Source organism: Cebidichthys violaceus, unplaced genomic scaffold, assembly GCF_023349555.1.
Source record: "Cebidichthys violaceus isolate CVI_PGR_0920_01 unplaced genomic scaffold, fCebVio1.0.p SCAF_8, whole genome shotgun sequence".
In the NCBI taxonomy this organism is placed as follows: Eukaryota; Metazoa; Chordata; class Actinopteri; order Perciformes; family Stichaeidae; genus Cebidichthys; species Cebidichthys violaceus.
This window is the reverse complement of record NW_027176964.1, coordinates 10,406,093-10,426,463: the sequence shown is the minus strand read 5'-3', so window position 1 is coordinate 10,426,463 and position 20,371 is coordinate 10,406,093. Positions and strand designations below refer to the sequence as shown.

At 41.1% G+C, this 20,371-nt stretch overlaps 1 protein-coding gene across 4 annotated transcripts; it reads right to left on the bottom strand.

The window, feature by feature from the left end:
- Nucleotides 1–3,584: 3,584 nt before the first annotated feature.
- On the bottom strand, nt 3,585–18,414 carry mmp16b (matrix metallopeptidase 16b (membrane-inserted)). Of its 4 annotated transcripts, none has more exons than XM_068738185.1 (11): nt 17,960–18,414; nt 15,915–16,063; nt 15,660–15,674; nt 15,225–15,341; nt 13,840–14,144; nt 10,431–10,592; nt 9,800–10,038; nt 9,547–9,685; nt 8,257–8,407; nt 6,684–6,799; nt 3,585–5,022 (listed from the first exon to the last, which is right to left on the bottom strand). In XM_068738185.1, exons 1-11 carry the CDS (start codon nt 18,086–18,088, stop codon nt 4,661–4,663), a joined length of 1,884 nt encoding a protein of 627 aa, XP_068594286.1. In that variant the 5' UTR covers nt 18,089–18,414; the 3' UTR covers nt 3,585–4,660. The 4 variants fall into 4 exon arrangements, with proteins under 4 accessions (XP_068594286.1, XP_068594288.1, XP_068594287.1 ...); XM_068738187.1 differs by having other exon boundaries at nt 9,800–10,017; XM_068738186.1 differs by lacking the exon at nt 15,660–15,674.
- Nucleotides 18,415–20,371: the final 1,957 nt, after the last annotated feature.

The window sequence follows — 20,371 nt, the reverse complement described above, 5'->3', positions numbered from 1 at the left end:
CTGAACCTGTCAGTGCTCTTGTGAGCCAGGTGAAGGCTTGGAGCACAACGGAGTGTCATGGCAGCCAAGAGGAATGCATGTATGAGGTAATTAGAGCATCTTGGTATTTCTTTAGTGACCCGCTCAAATTGTACCGACTAGGAGAATTGTACCATGACTGTGTCAACTTCATTTCTCAAGTAAAACATATTAGAAATACTTACATTTAATGAAATAATAAGTTGCAGAATTTTTTTTTTGTCATTTTCTTGTCATTCTTTTTAACATGTTTTTGTCTCTTAGATAATAAAGGAGTCCTCCACATACCTTAGAATCAGGCATACATCTCTCAGCACCCACAAATCTACTGAAATGGCCTTTGAGTTTACCCCTCCTGCAGGCCCCACCTTCTGCAAAGTGAGGGTGGGTTTGCTCTGTCAAAGACCACCATTATGTGCATCTTACGTTCAGATGTCCCTTTAACATCTCTTGACATTGCTTTTGTTTGTTCTTGCACAGGCCCGCTCCACAACAATGTCTCAGAATGCCAACAGGCCAAATGACTACTGCCTACTCTACAATTTAATACATGGTATGAGATGCATTCTACGTTCTTAAAGCAGTGTTTCAGAGAAAAGTCTTCAGTGATATTCTAATGTGTGTTTGTGCACTTTTCTGTCTGTTTGTTCAAATAAAGGAAGTGGACTGGAAGGCTACAATGAGATCTCCAATGAGGCAATGTGCCCCTCAAAGAAATCAGCAACATGCAACAATGAAGAATAGGTACCACACGCTGAGCTTTCCATTATGAAAGTATGTCAAGGAGTTTCCTTTTTAACACATGTCATGTCTTTCTAAGATCAAAAAACGACAAAAATTTATTGAACCTAATTATTTGTGCTGCTTGGTTTGTGTGCCAATGCTAATGGAAATATAATATAACTTTATTGTCAATTGTGCTCTGCTTTGCTCAGGGTTAAATATATATTGTGAAAGAATTAATACAAGCTTCCTGAATAAATACTTCTTTAATGTTGCATCTTAACTGGCTTTTTGTAGTGCATCTTCAGTTTGTCACTTTGTTGGAGAAGATTACTTGAGGTGATAAAACTTGTTTGTGTGTGGGAGCACGATACAAGGAGACACTCATTATGCACTTGTTTTATTTACAACACATGAATGACTTGAAAACAAAATTCTTCCAAGCAGACAATATACACTCTGTCTTTATGTACACATTATGCAATATGTTAACTTCTCATACACTATGCCTTGGAGTATTTACTGCACGTATCTGTGTATAAGATCTTGACTGCAATGATTGCAAAATGTTCCCCCGCCCCCTCACCCTTGTCTCTCTGGTGTATCGACTGCTGTCTAATTGGCTGCATCTACATCCTTTAACAACACTCCAAATTAGCCTTAATGCTTAGCAGCGTGTGTCAAGGCAGACAAAAAAAGCTTTGAAGAGTCTGGAGATAAAGAGGGTCAGAGCACTGAGACTCCCTGCTTACACTCAGGTTAAACCAGTGATATAAGTGTTAAAAAAAGAGCAATTTAAACATGTAACCTTATCAAGTTTTTGATTTACCTTTCAAAGATGGAAAAGCATTCACTCCAGATGAATTGTTTGCTGTTGAGCCAGTAACAGAAGGAGGAGGATTACTTGGTCGTGGTATGACTAGAAAAAACCCCATTGCATTTCAAACCCACTTTATTGACAGCTTCTTGCCCTCAGAACAATGCGATGCAAGATTTGAGGTGCTGAGCACAGAAGATTAAATGCGGCAATAAATACAGTACCGACTCGCCTCACTGGCCGTCTTTAATTCACTCTCACTGGAGCCATCGGACCCTCATCACAAACACACAAACTGATAAGACATCACACACAACACTGAGCCAACGTGTTTTGCTTCCACCTTAAATTACAGTAGCCGTGGATGGACTGATGTTCCTGCCTTTAAAATGTGAACATTTTCCTTCATCAGTTTGACGTTCGCCTGGAGCTTGGAACAGAGAGGACCGACTGGAAGCTAGTAATTTCACATGGTTTATAAAAGATGAAAGTTTGGATCTGTCGATGCATCCAACAGAAACCTGCAGTGCTGATCGCTCAATTCATTTAACCACAATGCAAGAGACTGAATAGTACAAGAGTGTACGAATAATCCATGAAAGAATGACATCTTAGTTTAACAACGGCATGCATTGCCCTTAGATTTTAAGTTTGTATCCCTTATGAATGAGGACATGATAAAACCACATCTTACCAAGTTTCAACCCATCAATCATGGTCCAAACCATTTATCATTATCTCGATTAAATTCAAAGATTATAGACATTTTAAATTCACTTAATTCCTTCTGCGATATGGCATAAAATGGCATTGCCTTGATATCTTGATATTAATGGAAGATTATGTCAGATATCCTGTACAGTTGATGTAGATAACTATTTCAAGTAAAAGAATAACAAAATCAAGGAGCACAAGTGTGTATATATATATATATATATATATATATATATATATATATATATATATATATATATATATATATATATATATAAAATTAAAATCACATCATGAATGCTCACAGACGCTGAGAAACGCTACACAACACAACCACATTGTTAAATGTTTGGCAGCAATCAAAGGCAATTGCGAGACAATATATTTCATTAGGGATCCAAGCTGTGTATTGCATTTATTATACAATACATGGGGCCAGAAAAAGCTCCTGATCAGTTTAGCGCCATCTCACCACAGAGAGTCTGTCTTTTGTTATGCTTTATATAATTTAATTGTTTCTCATAGTCCACGAATTAAACTCTTTGAAACAATTCATGGTTAGTGTTTAGTGTCATATATGTATGCAACATCATAGTTTATGGTATATATTTGAAATATTTGTCATCAGACTTTGTTGAGCTAGTTTTGATTTTTTTTATATGCCCGTTAATTCCAACGTTAGAGTAGTTCTATAAACATGTATTAGTAATTTGTTAATGTGACATAAGTGTAGGTTTTGAATAATGGATAATTACAGTTCATAAAACAACCTAGTTCCATTATTGAACCGGTTTAAATTTTTTCTTGACATCCATAATTCAGACAACATTAAGTTTCTTTATTTCAGCGGATTAGTTTTTGTTATTGTTTAGATGTGTGTTTGCATTTCATCAAAAACTATTTGTAATAACTAAGTGAGAAGATGGAGCAATCTGGGCAAAAAGCACTGTCCACTGAAACAAGGCTGATGTGTCTGTGGTAACTAGAGATGCAGTAATGATGACTTTTTAATCAGAAATAATAGTGTGTCATTTATAAAAAGGGTACATATAGTTTTTCGCCCTGTTTTGCTTTTTTTTCCCGATACCTTCATGTCCCTTTCCATGTGAAATATCATGTAAACTTACAAACATTGTACAAAAATTTAATAAAAAAAAAAGTGTTTAAAATGCATGGACTGACACTGTTTGGAGTATTATTGTCCAAACTTGGCAGGAAAAAAAGGGAAGCAGGATGTAAGCAGTTCAATAACTGACACTACAGTACAGTACAGTACATATATAGTGTGGGTAATTACTGTCTTTTTCACACACACACACACACACACACACACACACACACACACACACACACACACAACTAACCTTCCCTTTCTCTCTCACACCCTCCGGTGAGGCAGTAAATGGAAGCTGATAGCCAGCTTACCATTTAGCACTGCTTAGCACATGTTCAAGAGCAATGCACCCATTGTGGATAAAACTGTCCTACTGGTTTTGAAGTTGCATTACGGGCAGTAATGAATGAATTTATACACACTTTGTTTTCCTGCTGTGTCACTCAGTATCCAGCTTCCACACCAGAGAACACCGAGAGAAAGAGAAGGGAGTTTAAGTAATCTGTGATTAAGGCAGTCTCATAAATATTGCAGAGAGGTTTTTGGCCCCCGTTTTGGAGATACACTGCCACAACAGTCTTGAGCTCCTAGCTCTTACTAACGACTGCTTCCTATTCCCACAGATTATAGAGCAGACGGGCGTATGTGAATACCAATGGCAAAAGAAAATCTGAGTATGATGCCACAATGTTCATCGATGGAGGAAAAACATCCCATTTAAAAACAACATCGAGCAGTAATCCTCTTTGGAAGAAAAGGTCATATTTGGTTTGTGTATCAGTCCTCCACACAATGAATGAATCTTTTACAGGGACCGTAAATGGAAAAAAAAGCACATAGCTCAGAGCGATTTAATTAATAAATGAAAGTAAAGTAGAAGCCTATATCTAATTTGTCCATTGAAGTTAGTGCTAGGGGCTTTTTAAGCGGCGTGCAGAGATGAGGAAAGACAGAGGTCCCACTTACAGTAGCTTAACTCTGTCTCACGTAATTGAGTTCATTCCAAGATACAGAAAAAAGTCAAAGCAGATACATACATATTAGCTGAACACAGGAGAGGTGGCTCCCTTACTGTCTTCAGTTGAGTTCTGCTCATCGTTTTGCTTCCTTACAGCTTGTTAAGAGTTCAAGCTGTTTTAAAATCTGCCAACATGGCAATCCTTATGTACTGTACCCTTTACAGTGCTTCCAATTACTGTACTTAGGGCTTCAAGTAATGACTAGACGTCTGTCAGAGCTTCACACCCCTCTGTATTCAGTGCGATAACTGTCACTCAGACCCACTCCTGCATGGAGCGCTTGCAGTACAGTATGTGGCGCTGTGTGCTCTTCCTCCTGAACTGGAAAACGGTGTAGAGGAGGACCATCATGCACAGTGCCAGGACACAGGGAATAGCGATGGCCACTGCTTTCTCCGTGCCCCCCGTGCTGTCCAATTTGATGACAACGTCCACGTCACCGTTGTCGTAGTGGCGTTCCTCTGCCACCGGGGGGTTCCAGTCCCAGTCGGGATCGGCAGGTAGACCGTCACAGCCCATGAAGTCCCTCAGGATGGACCTCGGGTAGCCAGGCTCTACACGAAGCAGCTGGTTGTTGAACTTCCAGTACTCCTTTCCCTTGTAAAAGTAGGTGAAGCCTGGAGCGGGGTGTATACAAATATACACTTATGTACATTAATCTTGCAAAGAGGAAGTATTGTGCTGTTACATAGAGTACCCAAATCTTAAGCTCTAGCAGCCCCCTGTCCCTCTGTACAAATGCCTATAAAATGAAACCAACAATGAATCAGGAATAGCTCCTCGACCATAAGACTTATATGCATATAACTGGTCTTCTTTGGGAGATAAGAAGCAAATGAATATTAATCCATTTAAGTAAACTAAATGTAGTAAATATAGATGCAATAAACGAAAAGAAAAAAAATCCTCGCCTGGTATAAAATCTAAATTTCAGAAGTAAAAATAAAGATCCCATAGACAATGATGCAACTGAATGTCTTCTGCTAGTCTAGATTTCAACTTTAAATGTTACGAAAATACACAAAAACACAAAATTTTTAATACAATCAATAAAGATATACTCAGACGGTCTCAGCGTTGATCGATATTCATATGACTGAAAAGCTCCATGCTATACAGGCATATAAATGGAGAATGCAAAGGCCCTCGTGCTCTATGTGGTAACCACAGATTTATACGAATGAGATGAAAATAATGATGTATAGATTGTTAGTGCTTGTTGCCATCTGGTGGCAGTCTCAAAGTACTAAGACCTAGAGGTTGGCTGAAAAATGATCCTATCGATCTTTTTAAGTTGTTCTTATATTTACAAAAGTTATGTCTATAGGACTTCATTGTTAAAATACTTAATAATAAGACTTAGTTTGGACAATACAATTGGTTGACTGATTGTGAAAGCTGAAGACCTCATGTTTTCAAAACAGTATAACATTTATATGTAATATAAATAGATGATTATGAAATAGCGATATTTCATATCAATGTCATGGAGGTGGTTGTTTTCAGGGGGTCAATATGTGGGGAATAAGATTCATTATCCCCTGTGTGCGTTTGGATGCATAGAAATAATGTTTTGGGGTCTCTAGAGTTTTATATAAAAATGTCAAGACGTGGCAGATCTTTTGTTGAAAGCACATTTCTGAAAATCTTTGTTCAGAAAGTTAAATTTGAGAGAAAAATAGGAAGAAGTAACAAATTAAATTCAGTTATGCATCAGAGTCCCTTAAATCAATCTTGCAGAAATGTTGTGTTTTGCTGATCTGAACTGCTTGATGTTTAGTGTCGGGCTGCAACTAATGATTAGCAAATCCTCATATTTGAGAAACTGGCACCAGCAAATATTTTAAATTTTTGTTTGAAAAAGACGACTAATTGATTGTCAAACTAGTTGATGCATTTTCTTTCGTTTGCCTGTCTGTTGCAGCTCTAGAGTAGCGTATTGCAACAGCAGTTGAGTTCCTTTTATTATGTTTATAACTCTCCTTTTGCATTTGCTATGAAGCAATACTTTTGGAGATGCTCTGACCTCTACTAAGTGTTTTACACTGGTTTAAATATTGACATGAAAAATCTGAAAATTAAACCAGAAAACGGACGCTGTTCAGTCAACTTCCTGTTTTCCTGTCATGTTGTTGCATACAGGGCTGAAACGATAGCATACATTATTTTAAGGTGTTGCCCTTCATCTTTTCTAAATGTTTTACAAACAATGGCAGTATGTTAGACTAATTAGCTTAAATCTCACTGACTAGTTACATGGTCCATAAAGCTGACATACCATTGGCCTTGTCCACAAAGGCCCCCTGTGGAGAGTCAGGGATGCCTTTCCAAATGGTGATGGGTTTGGGATAACCTGGATCCATGGTTCTCATGTCCTCGTTGTACCTCCAGTACCTACAACAGGACAGACAGAAATACAGTATGAAAACAGTCAGTGACAAGTCCTTCTTACCAGACACCTGACCCTACAGTAACAGCAGATCTGGGTCAATTTTAAGCAGGAGGAAATTATGCTACTATTCTTGTGAGCATTCACAATTCCACAAACACAAATTGGCACAGCGTGATGAGAGTTAAATCAACCAAATCCATCAATACTAAATTACAAGGAGCTCAAACTAGGGCTGATGGACAGAATCAAATATAGTCCAGTCATACACATGAGAAAGGGTTTTCCACTCTTGAATCCAGGCTTTTTAAAGAAGTAGTGCCAGGTGTACATGCAGCCAAGATAAACAATTCCATCTCATGGTAGAAAATGGCTCCACACTGACAATAGAGGCAGATGCTAAAAGAATCCATTACTAACACATTCAGATGGTGAATTAACAACTTACAGAACATGTAATTCTAAAGATTTAAATAGCTGTATTACACACAATCAAAACACATTGTATTAAAACGTGTATCATGGCACAGAGCTGGACTTCTGCACACTGTGTCAGTGACAGACTTTTTTTAGAAAAAGAACTCAATCTGACCATTTAAAGATCTGCAACTGACTGGATTCACATGACCAGAGAAAGTGGACAATCAATCATCCATACTGTGTTTATCTACCTGGTAAATTAGTTTCAGGAGTTGTTGTGATTGATCTACTTCTCATGCACTGGCACCCACACACATAAATCTTGCTACACAGTGTCATGTCTTTGAATTAGAACAAACACCACCCTGTCACAGAGAGAGAGAGATGAAATCATGTTTGAGACGACGGACAGAACGTCCTGTTTGTCATGATGTGCAGCAGCAGGTTGAGGGATGACAGTATCATGACAAAGCATTTTGTCAGCTTTTACCATGGGTCCTCTGACCTCTTGGGATGTGAGTTATCATGACAGCTGAACAAACACGTGAGTCACACTGGCATACTCTCAAAATGTAAAACCCTTGCAACGGACATAGATAAACAACAAATTCTCAGATTTGGTTGCTTTGAAAAGACTCAAATACTTATACAAACTATATAAACCATATATATATAAATACTTTACAGGGAAAAAAGGTTTGAACGCTGAAGTAACATAATCCCCATCACAAATGTTGCTCTAACGTTGGCTAATAATGGGTTGAATGTCAATAAGCAGCATTTTTCAGCTATTAAAGAGACAATCAGCATTTTCATAGCAACGTGTGACAACTTACAGAAATGCCAGCTAATCTATGCTAAAATTGAAGATGCACTGATCAATAAACCGGCAAAATTATTATTTTGACAATTGATTGTCATAAACAAAAGACTTAAATAAAGATTTCAGCCATCAATGGTCCTCACAGTATTTTCTTTTCCCTGACAGACTCTGCCCAACTACTTAACTTTATAACAGTGCCAGTAATAATTCAACACGGACCTGTCTCCTTTGAAGAAGTAGGTTTTGGCGACATCCTCCCACCAGACAGCTGTCTCGATACTCTGAGTGGGCATGCCGCTCCCGAACAGTGAGATGTCCTGAGGGTACGAAGGCTGGAGAGTTGTGTCCTTGAAGACCCAGAAACGGTTTCCTAAAATACACACACCAATTTAGGATGCTCTGGGACAAAGACATTATCATAAAGATGACCTCAAATATCGCTGTAGACGAAACACTGCCGGCCCTTCAGCTCATTCAAGCTTTTTGTGTATTCATTTCTATTCACATGATTTCAAATGTCAGATGTATCACCTCGTCTACAAAATATCTGCACGGCAGAAAATCTATGCAGTGGAATCTATAATACAATAAAAAGCAAGATGATGCTCTGAAGGCAACTCCGCCGAGACTTGTTGTTTTCATTTTCATTGAAGCTATTGTTGCATTTAATTCATTTTCATCATAAATGCCTCAGGCAGAGTGAGGAGAGCTGTGTGCTTGCAGTAAGTAGCTAGACATCACATGCACACACATGCAGTTAAGTCCCCTTGAGTGAATAAATAAAGCATGGGGCTCTCTGATCCCGCTGGGTGACAGATGTCATGTTAATCTGCCTGATGGACGGATGGCTGCATTGGACCTGCACCCGTTCTGTTACTGTACAGAAAGCAAAACAAGCTCAAAGTCACCCGCTCACTTGCTATATGATAAAAGATCACTGTATGTTTTAAGAGCTTGCACGCAAACATTCATTTGTAGTGGTGGTTTTTCTCATGTTTGTGGATTAACCTGATTTATTTTACAATTGAATCAGAGAATATAATTTTGATTGAATAAAATGAAAGCTGCCATGTGGAATTTTCTTGTGAACAAACAAGAGTTTTGTCTACATTCAGTGTTTTCACCAAATGTCTTGAATGCATTCCCTTCCTCATTCGCCAACCTGTTTGCAAAAATTCTAATCCTGGATTGTTTACATCCAGGTTTGCTAGCCAGCAGTCTCCTTCTTCCTCACCTTTGCTGGTGCATTGCTACATTTCTTGGCGCGTTACCAGCAAATGCCACCAGCGAAATAGCATGAAACCGGTGGCAGAAATATGCATCATATGTATGTTCTCTCGTGTGGATGTGCATCATAATGCGTTTGCAGAACAATAACAAAATGGTTACCCACTCGTGAAAGCATTGCTCTATTATAGTGCTACTGGCGGCCAAAAACACTACAGGGTACCTTTGATGAATAACAAAAAAAACAACATAATCCAAATATGAAATATTTACTTTAATTACCTTTGAAAAAGACAAACTTCCCCTCGCTATTTTCATACACGGCATCAATTTTGGGAGGCAAGCCTTTCCAGAAGTAGTTGATCTGCATGGGGTAGCCAGGGACTACGGAGTTGTCCCGTACCCTCCAAAACCACTGGTCCTATAGAAATGAATAAAGTAGAGTCATCTTTATCATCATCATTATCATCACCAGCACCCAAAAACAGCTTTAAAACCAGCAGCCATGTTCTTTCAGGGTGATGATCTACTCTACCTTGAAGACGAAAAGCTCCTGTCGGAGGATGGCCAGGGTGTTGAAGCCTCCGTCACAGATGCTGGGTTTGGAGTTGGGGTTGGAGGGCTTGGCCCCCTGTGGAGGGCGATGGGGTCTGGCATGGCGGTCATGTTTACGGGGGTCTGAGGGAGGGTGGAAGCGAGGAGGAGGGACCGTAGGCGGGGGCCTGGTGGGCTGTGGCGCTCTATCTGGTGGACCTAAAGAGACGAAAGGTTTTTCTGGACCGTACCCATTGAGAAATTGAATAACTTGACTGTTTTTTTGACCAATGCACCTTTAATGTTGGCACAGATGATTTGTCAGTTGAGTCATGTTGTTCTGCTGTTGGCTGTCCTCCTTAACAGCTGACAAATGCTGCTTACTGGCAATCAACCCAACATGACTGAATGTTGCAGCAGTATTTCTAATAAGTATTTGCAGGGCTTCAGTGTTAAAAAGATGTAGTAATACGGCTTCAAAAGAAGGTTGGACAATATAATGCATAATGTAACATTGTTCTTAAGGTCCCTATCTAACTACTTTTTAAAATGCAAAAATTAACAGAAAATTAGTTGTCTGCTCAACATCTACATCATAAACAGAGAGACTAGCATATAAAACAGAGAGTTACCATAGATTTTCTGGATGCCCTGTAGGTCATCGTGAGGTAGTTTGAAGTTCTCTGTGTCCATGTACTGGTAGAAAGGAGCCATGATAGCGGTGGGGTCGTTGGAGTGTTCCAGACCGAGGGCGTGGCCCAGCTCATGCACCGCAACCAAGAACAGGTCGTTACCTAGAGAGGGGAAGAGGACCTTGTTAATGCGAAAACCCTCCGTCATACATGGCATACTGTGCAGTACGTGCAGTCCATACCAAGAGGTGGAGGAGAATGAATGTGACAATATGGGTATCGGGATGAAAGAAGAAAACATACACCCACTCACAGACACACATTAACAAGCAGTATTTGCATTTTTTAATGTTTGTTTTTATTTCTTTACTTTTTTGTAAAGCTCTTTTAACTACCCTATTATTATTATTATTATTATGATAATAAAAATTATTATTATTGTTATTATTATTGTTATTTTTGTATCATTATTATCATTGTTATTATCATTATCAACACAAGAGGCAGATAAGCAAAGAAACACAACACTAAGAATTAAGATTAATATGGACATCAGTTATTATTAGAAGCTGAGCTCATGGCAAAAAATGTGGAATCATTCCAAGATATGAAAAGATAAGATATGTGGGAGCAAACATAAGCCCATTAAATTCCAACTTCCCTCTGGTCTGTTAATGACTACTTGATTAGTCTGTCATCAAAAAAAAAGATCTGAAACAATTTTGATCATCAGTTAAACATTTAAGTCATTTATCAAGTAGAAAACGACAAATATTTACATATGAGAATTTACTTCATTTCTCAGGTTTACGTCTTGGTAAATTGACTACCTTTGGGTTTTAGACTGTTGGTTGGACATAACTGAGCATTTTTTTGACATTTTAAACAAACCATTTAATACATTATTGACAAATAACCGGTTGGTTAATCAACAATGAAAATAATCATTTCTTGCAGCTCTCTGGTCAAAGCGTAACGTCCACTGAGCTATAATGTCATGCAATGTAGCGCAAGTAAAGATTATTGGATGATTATTGAAAGGGCACTTTGTCTTTGTTTTGCCCCATAAGAGATGATATGCTACATGTGAGCCACAGAGAGCAGAGAGACGTACATTCACGTTGCGGCCCAGAGCCCCAGAGAACAGTGAAAAAACAAACGTTCATACAACGCACCTGAACACATATAAATGTTGGCATAGTAAACATCGTGGGTCTTGTTTCGTATCACATTCATACAGACAAATGAAAAACAAAAAAATGCCACGGTCAGTGTCTATGGTCAGCACTCAGCTCATAGTGTCAACCTGATTTAGAGAAAAGTACACCATTTATGTACAGCTTGTGACGGAAGCTGTCCCCAGGAGATTGTTGCCCTTTAAAACATGATATCCACTCCTGCCAGCAGCGCTGCACAGACCAATCGCTGACCCTCAGCCAGCAGCTAAAAGGTTACACCTCCCCCTCCCCCCATTTATCTAACACATCCAGCCTCTTCCAACAAACCAAAAATGTCCCACAAAGCCTCCCAGGAGACAGGTCGGAGCTACCATTAGCGCACATGTCAACATGCAACATTTACAATTACACCGCTATAAAAGCCCATTAAAAGGTTGCACAGATTCCCAGACACATAAAGCAGAGACAGGAGCTCTTCAGCCCTCCACATGGATAACTATGGGACACTGCGCAAGGGTGATCATGAATTTGACTCGGGAGTCTGAGACAATTATCATTGGAGTACGAAAACAAAAGAGAGTGAGGGAGGGGAGCTGATGGGCGGCAAACAGTTTCCCAGAACAAACACAATGTGAGCTGTTACCCTCCTCCTCCACTAATGGGAGGACAGAATGTAAGCGTAGGGCACATGGGTATTAGCGAAGCAGCCTGGCGCCCTGTAGGTAGGGTAATGAAAGTGTGTGTGGATGCTCCACTAAGAAAGGCTCTATTATCTTATCTCCCTCTATGGGATGCTGCACCCTGCCGGAATCCACATTGGCAGGAGTGGCCCACCGCAGTATATTTGACAATATAATAATAATCCGTAACAACCTAACCTAACCGGATCTATCATAACCTTATCCACAATAACATAAAGCAAAACATTATATAACATCACATCATAAGACACTTTGCTGTGTGGAATGCTAGCGGCTGGGATTCACATGTGCAGTAAGAGGATTTAATGTATAGTACTACAAATCCATTCATTTGAGTAATATTAGTTCCAGATCTGTTCATATTTTAATTTCAATGAGGATAACCAAATGTTGCCCTGCTTCTGCAGGTTGGGTTTATTTTCCATTTGATGATTTGTGAGGGAAAGAGGCTGTTTGTTGGGAAAATCTCCGATGAACAAAACAGACTAGTGGAAAACGTATGACAGAAGAAGAGCAGGGGAGTCAAGAGGACTGATGAACTCAATGATCTACATCACATACAGACAAGCTTTGCAGTCGCACCACACTCGATTTAAAGGGAAAAAATACACTAATTGGGTAAATTTGTTTTTATTTTATTTTTCTCCTCAAACTGAGTTGTTAAAGTGGGAAGGAAAAGATAGAGAGTTTCCCAACTTAAAGGACAGCATAAAAGACCAGAGAGCTGTTCTCTGTGTACTGTTAAATACATGCTGACTGTATACCCTGAATATTTTAAGGAAGTGTTCTGGTGTTAATTCTCTTCCTTAAAATTAATCTTGTGCTTGTGTCACTCCGTAGTGTGCTGAGGAAGTGGTTACAATATCAAAACATATCATGGATGCATCATTTTCACATTTTGCAATATGGATATAGAGTGTATCGAGCACTTTCACGTCTTCTGTCACCTCTCCTGAAGCATACCACTGAGCTAAATTCACTAAAAACAGAATCGCCATAATCATGTGCCAGCAACCAATGTCTTAAAATAGCAGAGCTCTCTATCATCTGAGGAGCTTATTATGCAGGAAAAAAAACCATCAAAATCCTGACAGATGGGTTGATGCGTCTTTACAGAGCACAGCCCGATCAAAGACATCTCTGCGTTCTTTGTTCTTGGTTAAGCATCCTTCGCACCCTGCCCTGTGATACCACCTCTGTTACATTGCCCTCCTACTCAGCTATCTGTATTCCCAGTTTTTGCTTTCCATCAGTCTTCATCCGTCTCTCATGCTGACTGCTCTTTTTTTTTTTGCTGTTTCTCAATGATTCCCTAATTCCTTCCACAGCCCTTTACTTGTTTACTTACTTCGACATTGAACTACCTTTTTTTCTCCACTTTCTTCCCCAATCGTAATCTCTTCCTTAAATACATTTCCTTTCCTCTCTTCTTTATTAGGGGCCCTTTGTAGCCTTTGTCTTACCTCTTACCATCACCACTTTCTCTCGCTCTAGATTTAGGTTTTGCCGCCTCTTCTTTCTCTCACTTACCATCATGGTTGGGGTTCCCCAGGGTCCAGGGCTCATCCGAGTCAAAGTGTGTGTCGCCTCCGATGCCTGGGCCCGGGAAATAGGCGTGGGCTAGGAATCCCCCCTCCCCGTCGAAGGGTGAGCTGTCACCGTGAAAACCCGAAGCGAAGATGATGGTGATATCCACGTCGCGCCTGCCAGTCTCCAGTGCACTGTATGGAACGGCCTCGAAGCGGAGGGGAGTCACACCTTGCCAGACGTCAAACGCCCGCCGGATGGCATCGTGAGTCTCGCGGGCACCCACCTTTGGTGTGACATTTTTTATGCTGTGGGAGGAAAGAAGGCAAACCGTTTGAAAAGGCTCCAGAGAGCCACAGTATAGAGGACATGGGGCTGAGGAACAGCCCTGCAGGTTGTAGGTTACATACTGTGTTCATAGCAGTGAAAGCAGTCACATGTTATTTTAAGCCACCGGGAACAAAACATCCAGCAGAAGTGGAAAGAAAATACACACCGCATCAACCCCCGTGCCTCGTTATCCCATTAATTTTGTGAACATTTTTTTACTTTTCAAAATGAGAAGACAGACACACACACACACAAAAAAAGTTGCACTTGACACAACTACTTAAAGCCCGCCAGCTTTTACTGAACTTTTAACACAGCAGTCGTTATCAGTCCCTAGCAGGCAGAGAGGAATGGGAAATCTTCTCCCTCTCTCTCCACTCATTTTCATGAATAAAGTGCAGTCAGCAGCAGCACTGGCTCAGCACTGATTGACATTCCATTAGGAGAGGTGGCTCATCAATTCAAATTCGTGGAGGAAGGAAGGATTTGAATAAATTGACAGTGTTATCGTCTTTTTCTTCTGTAACCTGTCAATTTGCAGTTGTGCCAGAGACCCGTTTATCAGTCCTCCTCAGAACCCATTAAAAACTGGAGCTTAATCGGGCGAGATAGAATGAGAGTTTGAATATTTCTTCTGAGATTACGGACAATTTACACTCAGGATTTTTCAAACAATTGTATATGAGGGAGAGGGAAAGCCTTCAATCTTCATGCTACTCAGCTAAAATTATTTGTTTTGTCTTAGAAAAACAGTAATTGGAGGATTGAGAAAAAAAAAACAGCAAGCTATTTATAATCTGGAAAGTAAACATACTCACAGCACACATGGGCACATTTATGTGTGAATCTGTGATGTGTGTGTGTGTGTGTGTGTGTGTGTGTGTGTGTGTGTGACGTATATGAGCGGTCTCTATGACAACACGGATGTGATCCCAGATGGTTAAAGAGGAGGAGATGAGAAACCGAGGAGAGCTGAGAAAATGAACACATCTGAAACCCACAATGAGCGCTTGCTAAGCTCAATGGTCGCTATGACAACTGCCTCCACTATATCTCACCTGTAGGTGATGTGCGTACGCTGCCACTTCTGTCCCGTCAACGCATATCGCCGCTTCCGTGACCTCGCAGCACTTTTGAACTTGTCCGGAACGCCACAGCGAGGCTTTTGCATCCAACTTAAAGAAGAGAGGAGAGGAAAGGAAGTGACTCAATAAAGGTTGCGAGGCAAATGCTGCCAAAAGGCCGAATTCAGCACTGAAGTGAACTCAGCTGTTCTCTTCCTGATGTAATCACGGCAAGTGTTGTGCAAAATACCACTAGAACTATACTCCAAACTACAGTCATCGATTCAAGTGGAGGATTAAATTCTCAATGGGGGCTGAGAGGAAGTTTTGTGTTTTCTCATTCATACCACATCAGATTATCACAAGTACAGAACACACACACACACACACACACACACTGTAATGCATAGGCGAAACATTAATTCTCACCTCAGCGTGATATCACTGCATCATCATGCAAAATGAGAAGAAGGAAAAGTGTTAAAACCTTCACCTGAGGTTGTTTCAGACGAGGTGAAGGGGGTGAAATGAAAATCTCTATTTCTGTCCTTCACTAGTTCATTGAAATATTGATAGCCATTCCTTCTGCATTTTTAAATGAATGAGGGGAGCATTTGCAATAATGTCACATCAATGGCCTGGTGAAAGTACGTGCTTGACACGTTAGCATGTATGCATACTCACTCCTTGGTTCTCTCATCCAGTGTCCCTGTGACATTGAGACCATAGACGCGCTGCATGGCGGCGATGGCTGAGTGCATGGTGTGGGCCGAGCGCAGAACAGACATTCCCGGTTCTGTGCGGGGAAGGTAGCCATACTTCTGTAGCCATCCCTGCGAGAGGAGGGAAGAGGGAGAACGATTTGGGCCTTCAGTTCGTGGCTATTTTAAGACTTTCTTTAGCCTCTATTAGTAAACTCAGAGCAGATGGGAAAGCAGGAGGAAAAACATGGCGATGGAACAGGAGAAACATAAAAGGTTGCACTTTGCAGGATTGTGCGGATAATTGATGCGTTAATCATCTACTATAATGTACATGTATCAACCCAAGCTGTAAAATGTGAAAGGCTAAGAAAGAGTCTTCCCATTCGCTGCAGCGTTCAACTTGAATCACCTTCATTTTGTGTTTGATTACATTTGGTTCCACGTGTTCAATACATTCTCTTTTTCAGCACATTTTACTGAGGGAGGCTGACGAATACAAACGCAGACCTCAGACATTCCTCCATCGCAGTGGTTGGAGTGCCGTGCTCAAAGGAACAGTAGCTGTTTAATGAGGGCAAAGTATTATTTGTTTAGTTACCCTACCCAGTTTTTCTCAGTAAGTGGCCAATCCCATAATAAAAACCAACAAGGATATGGCTGTGGGTGCATCTCACAAACAATGCGTTGAGGTGACTAACCATTGCTACAGTATATTTTGTATTATTGGAAGAGAACATGGTTATTTCTATTTCTTTTAACGTCACAGAAGCATTCATGAAAAACTTCATAGAATTAACATGTAAATAGTCTTGTGTTTGCAGAAATTGTCTATCCAGCAGCAGTTCAGGTGTGTGTGGATATTTGTCCCTGGACATCAGTGCAACTGTTTGCATTTGAATCCCTTCTAGTGACCTTAGTCAGTGTTTGTGTCTTGCGGCTGCCGGTCAGCCTACATGTGCAGGACTGTGGCCCTGCCTCCTCTTGCCCTACAAAGCGAGAGTACGGCTTGATACAGAGGAGGGATGCGAAGGCCGTGCATCATCCGGAGGGGGGGGGGGGGTCACTGCCAGACTCAATCTGAGAGGTTGCGAGATGCCCACGCTATCCACAGCTGTCCACACGCCAACCAGCTGCCTCCCCATCACTACACAGCCTATGAGATATGTTCCAGCCAGCTAATCTGACTAGCTGTCCTTGTCCACCCCCCCCCCCCGCTGCCTCTATCCTTCTTTCTGCTGAGCTAAACGCCTTGTTTATCCTTTTTTTCTCTCTTCTTTTTCCTCCCCTCTCTCCCGTGGGCGTGTTTCCTGTGTGTGTGTGTGTGTGTGTGTGTGTGTGTGTGTGTGTGTGTGTGTGTGTGTGTGTGTGTGTTGTGCTTGTTAAAAGGCACAGATCTCAGAGAGATATCAGGCAGATTTCAGTGAGCCATAACATTGAATAACGATGTGTTTGTGTGGCTGGCAGCCTCAGCGTTTCATTTCTAAAGAGAGGTGGGAGGGGAGCCTGAGGTGAGGATGAAAATGACATCAATTAATAAGGTACAAAAAAAGAAAAAAGCAGCAAATCCTACTATGCAGCTTGTGTCTGTAAATATTTAATCTCCTCCAACACCGTGATGATGCCAAGGCATGTCTGAATGTATGTTGGCCTGCCACAGAAACATATCGATGAAAACATTGTGCTTCACATCTCTGTAAAAATAAACCACTCCATATATCTGGGTTGCACATTTAGGATCGCGGGCTGGATGGGCTCGTGGACCGCAGAGCAATAAAATGAGCATCCTTCTGTTTCATGGCACTCTGCAAATGAGGAATGCGAGAAAACATTTTTTGTACCTTTCAGCGCGTGAGCTGTGCTGATAGGCTTCCAATGTTTCCATGTTATCCGTTATGGTAACTGTGCCCACGGACACATATAAACATCCTATGCATGAGGTTTTTTTTCACGCCGAGGCGGATAATGTAGGAGGAGAGGAGCGCGGTCATTTGTGATAAGCAGGCAGAGGAAGGCCGTTTATCTTACCTCAACGCTGAAGTGATGATCCTCCTCTCCGGACACAGCGCACGAAATCCAAAGCAACAAATGCAAGCAGAATGCTGCCGCGTAAAAGCAATCCGATGGTTTTCTTGTACTGGAGGATACTAAGGTCATAATGACCTGTTTTTCCCGAGTGTTTATTAGAAGAAGCCGCCCGTCTGCTTTGGCTCTTGGTGTCAAATGAAAACCATCAGGCAGAGCTGTTCAAAGGCAGGTTCGGATGAAAAAAAAACGAGAAGGAAAAAGGCCCCCGTGTTTTATAAGATCCCGATGGTGGCGCAAAATAGTCCGATGTCAAGCAGAGATAACGCGGCACGTTAGACCCGCTGCCCTCGCCATTCTTATTTACATCAGGGACTACATCTATCCAGCAGCATCAATGGCCATGTACAGTACCCAGTCTGCGCAAGATAGGCTCCCTCCCGACTCGACGCCTGCGCTTTGATTTCTCTCTCACAGCGCAGCGCCGCTTGGCAGCATCATGAGAGCTGTCCCTGCACACTGCACGAGAGATGAAATGTCTTTCCTCAGAACTGCCTGCACGATTGACTTTTACATTGTCTCTATGCAGTTTGAAGCACACGTGCAGGAAGACGCTGTGATTTTAAATTACTGATGTTAAACAAAGGTTCAGATCCAGATTATGGATTACTGATGGACATTCCTCTGCTGATGCCTTTATACACCATAGAGCCAAATCATTTATTTGTGCACTGACACAACTGCGTGATAATCCTATAGTAAACTAAATATAGCATGCACCTTTCCATTGACAAATGAATCATCTCATCATTGTGATCATTAGCTTGTTTATAGTAAGACAAGAAGACAAAAACTGGTATTCACACTCTCTCATCTTAAGAGAGTGTATATCTGTCCCACAGTTTACCCCTGTGTTGGTCTCTGGCCTGAGGACACAGAACAAACGACTTGACAGAATCCCAAGACATTTATAGCTCCTGCAGCTCTGTAGTGCTGAAATGCTACAACAAGCTGCCCCAAGCAAAACGAGCCACAAGATGGCGGTGTTTCATAGAGGAATGTGGCCGTCAGCTGTTTGCTCGCAAACCTCAGAGGGCACATGGACACTCTGGGACCTGAATCCGCCCCACGCGATCTAATGAGCCGGGAAATGGATCTGACATTGATTTGAGGTGACAGGCAGAAAGGGCATACTGGGGAAAAGGAGTGAAGGAAGAGCTCAGGACAAAATCCTCGTTTTTAAAGCAATACCTTCCTTTCAAAAAAGGAGCTAGCAGCTCTGGAAAGAGTGTGGCTACCTGCAGAGGAATCTACATTTTAGCTGATTACATCCAGTATCTCATTCCATCAATCATCTTGTACAAGAGAGAGTTGGGATGAATATCATCCAAGCTGACACATTTGTGACTTGGCAGTTTTTCCTGCGACCGCGGTCCAATGCAAGCCAGTCTGCTATAACGGACATCTTTTTTATCCCTATTATTCACACTTGTGGATGACTCAGAGATTCCTGTAGTTAGGGACACTTTCTCACCACCGATTTGAATGGTTTTGAAGGACTGCACAACCACTTACTGGAAAAATTCATGGCACCATGCTGTGGGAATGCAGACCCTCTGTGCCACAGTCAGCACCACTGAACCACTTCAGTGCATTCTGGTCGTCAAAGTTCAGAGATGTCACCTGAATGAGATTAAACTCTGCTGACCCTGACGCTGGATTGTTATCTTGTCCAAGAACATCATAAGAAACACACATAACACACATTTTCTCTTTCTCTATGAGCAGTGGCATATAGGTTGCAGCACCTTCAGGACACCTGAATGACAATCTGAATCGGCCCCTTTAAAGAAAGTGTCAGTCAACTCTGACAACATCTCAGTCATAAAGATTGTATCTAATAACAATTGTTATGATTTACAGTTACATTTCCCCCATTTTGTTATATCCGATTAAAAGTTACACTGTAGCACGTACAAGTACTTAATGATTTTAAAGGGCTTTATAGTTAAACTCCACCACTATTGTTATTATACGTAGGCATGCACATTGCATTACAATTGCTAAATTAGCTTTGAAACCTGAACACACACACACAACATTCCGAAAAATCATTCACATTACTCATAACTGAACAAGGTGTTCCATGTCGCAGAACAGGATGAGACTAGTTGAGAAGTTGAGAAAGGGATTCCTATTGGATTAAAACAGGTTCATTCATTTACTTTGAGGTGTTTACTGTCTAACCCAGTGGGCTGCCATGGAGACCACATGCTCTGGCAAGTGAAGATGGCTCTAGGCCAAAGGCCGGGGGCCTCTTCAGGAAATGGTAAAACAGAGCAATAAGATATGCACATGTTTGATCGTTCTTCATGGCAAGAGGAAACAACGTGTGTGTGTGTGTGTGTGTGTGTG

Excerpts from the sequence above, each read along its gene's own strand:
- mmp16b (XM_068738185.1), bottom strand. The coding sequence starts at position 18,088 with ATGACCTTAGTATCCTCCAGTACAAGAAAACCATCGGATTGCTTTTAC. Across the intron at positions 10,039-10,430 it reads GGGCATCCAGAAAATCTATG|AAAAACCTTTCGTCTCTTTA; the intron begins GTAACTCTCTGT and ends GGTACGGTCCAG. Across the intron at positions 8,408-9,546 it reads GAAGTTTGTCTTTTTCAAAG|GAAACCGTTTCTGGGTCTTC; the intron begins GTAATTAAAGTA and ends TGTGTATTTTAG.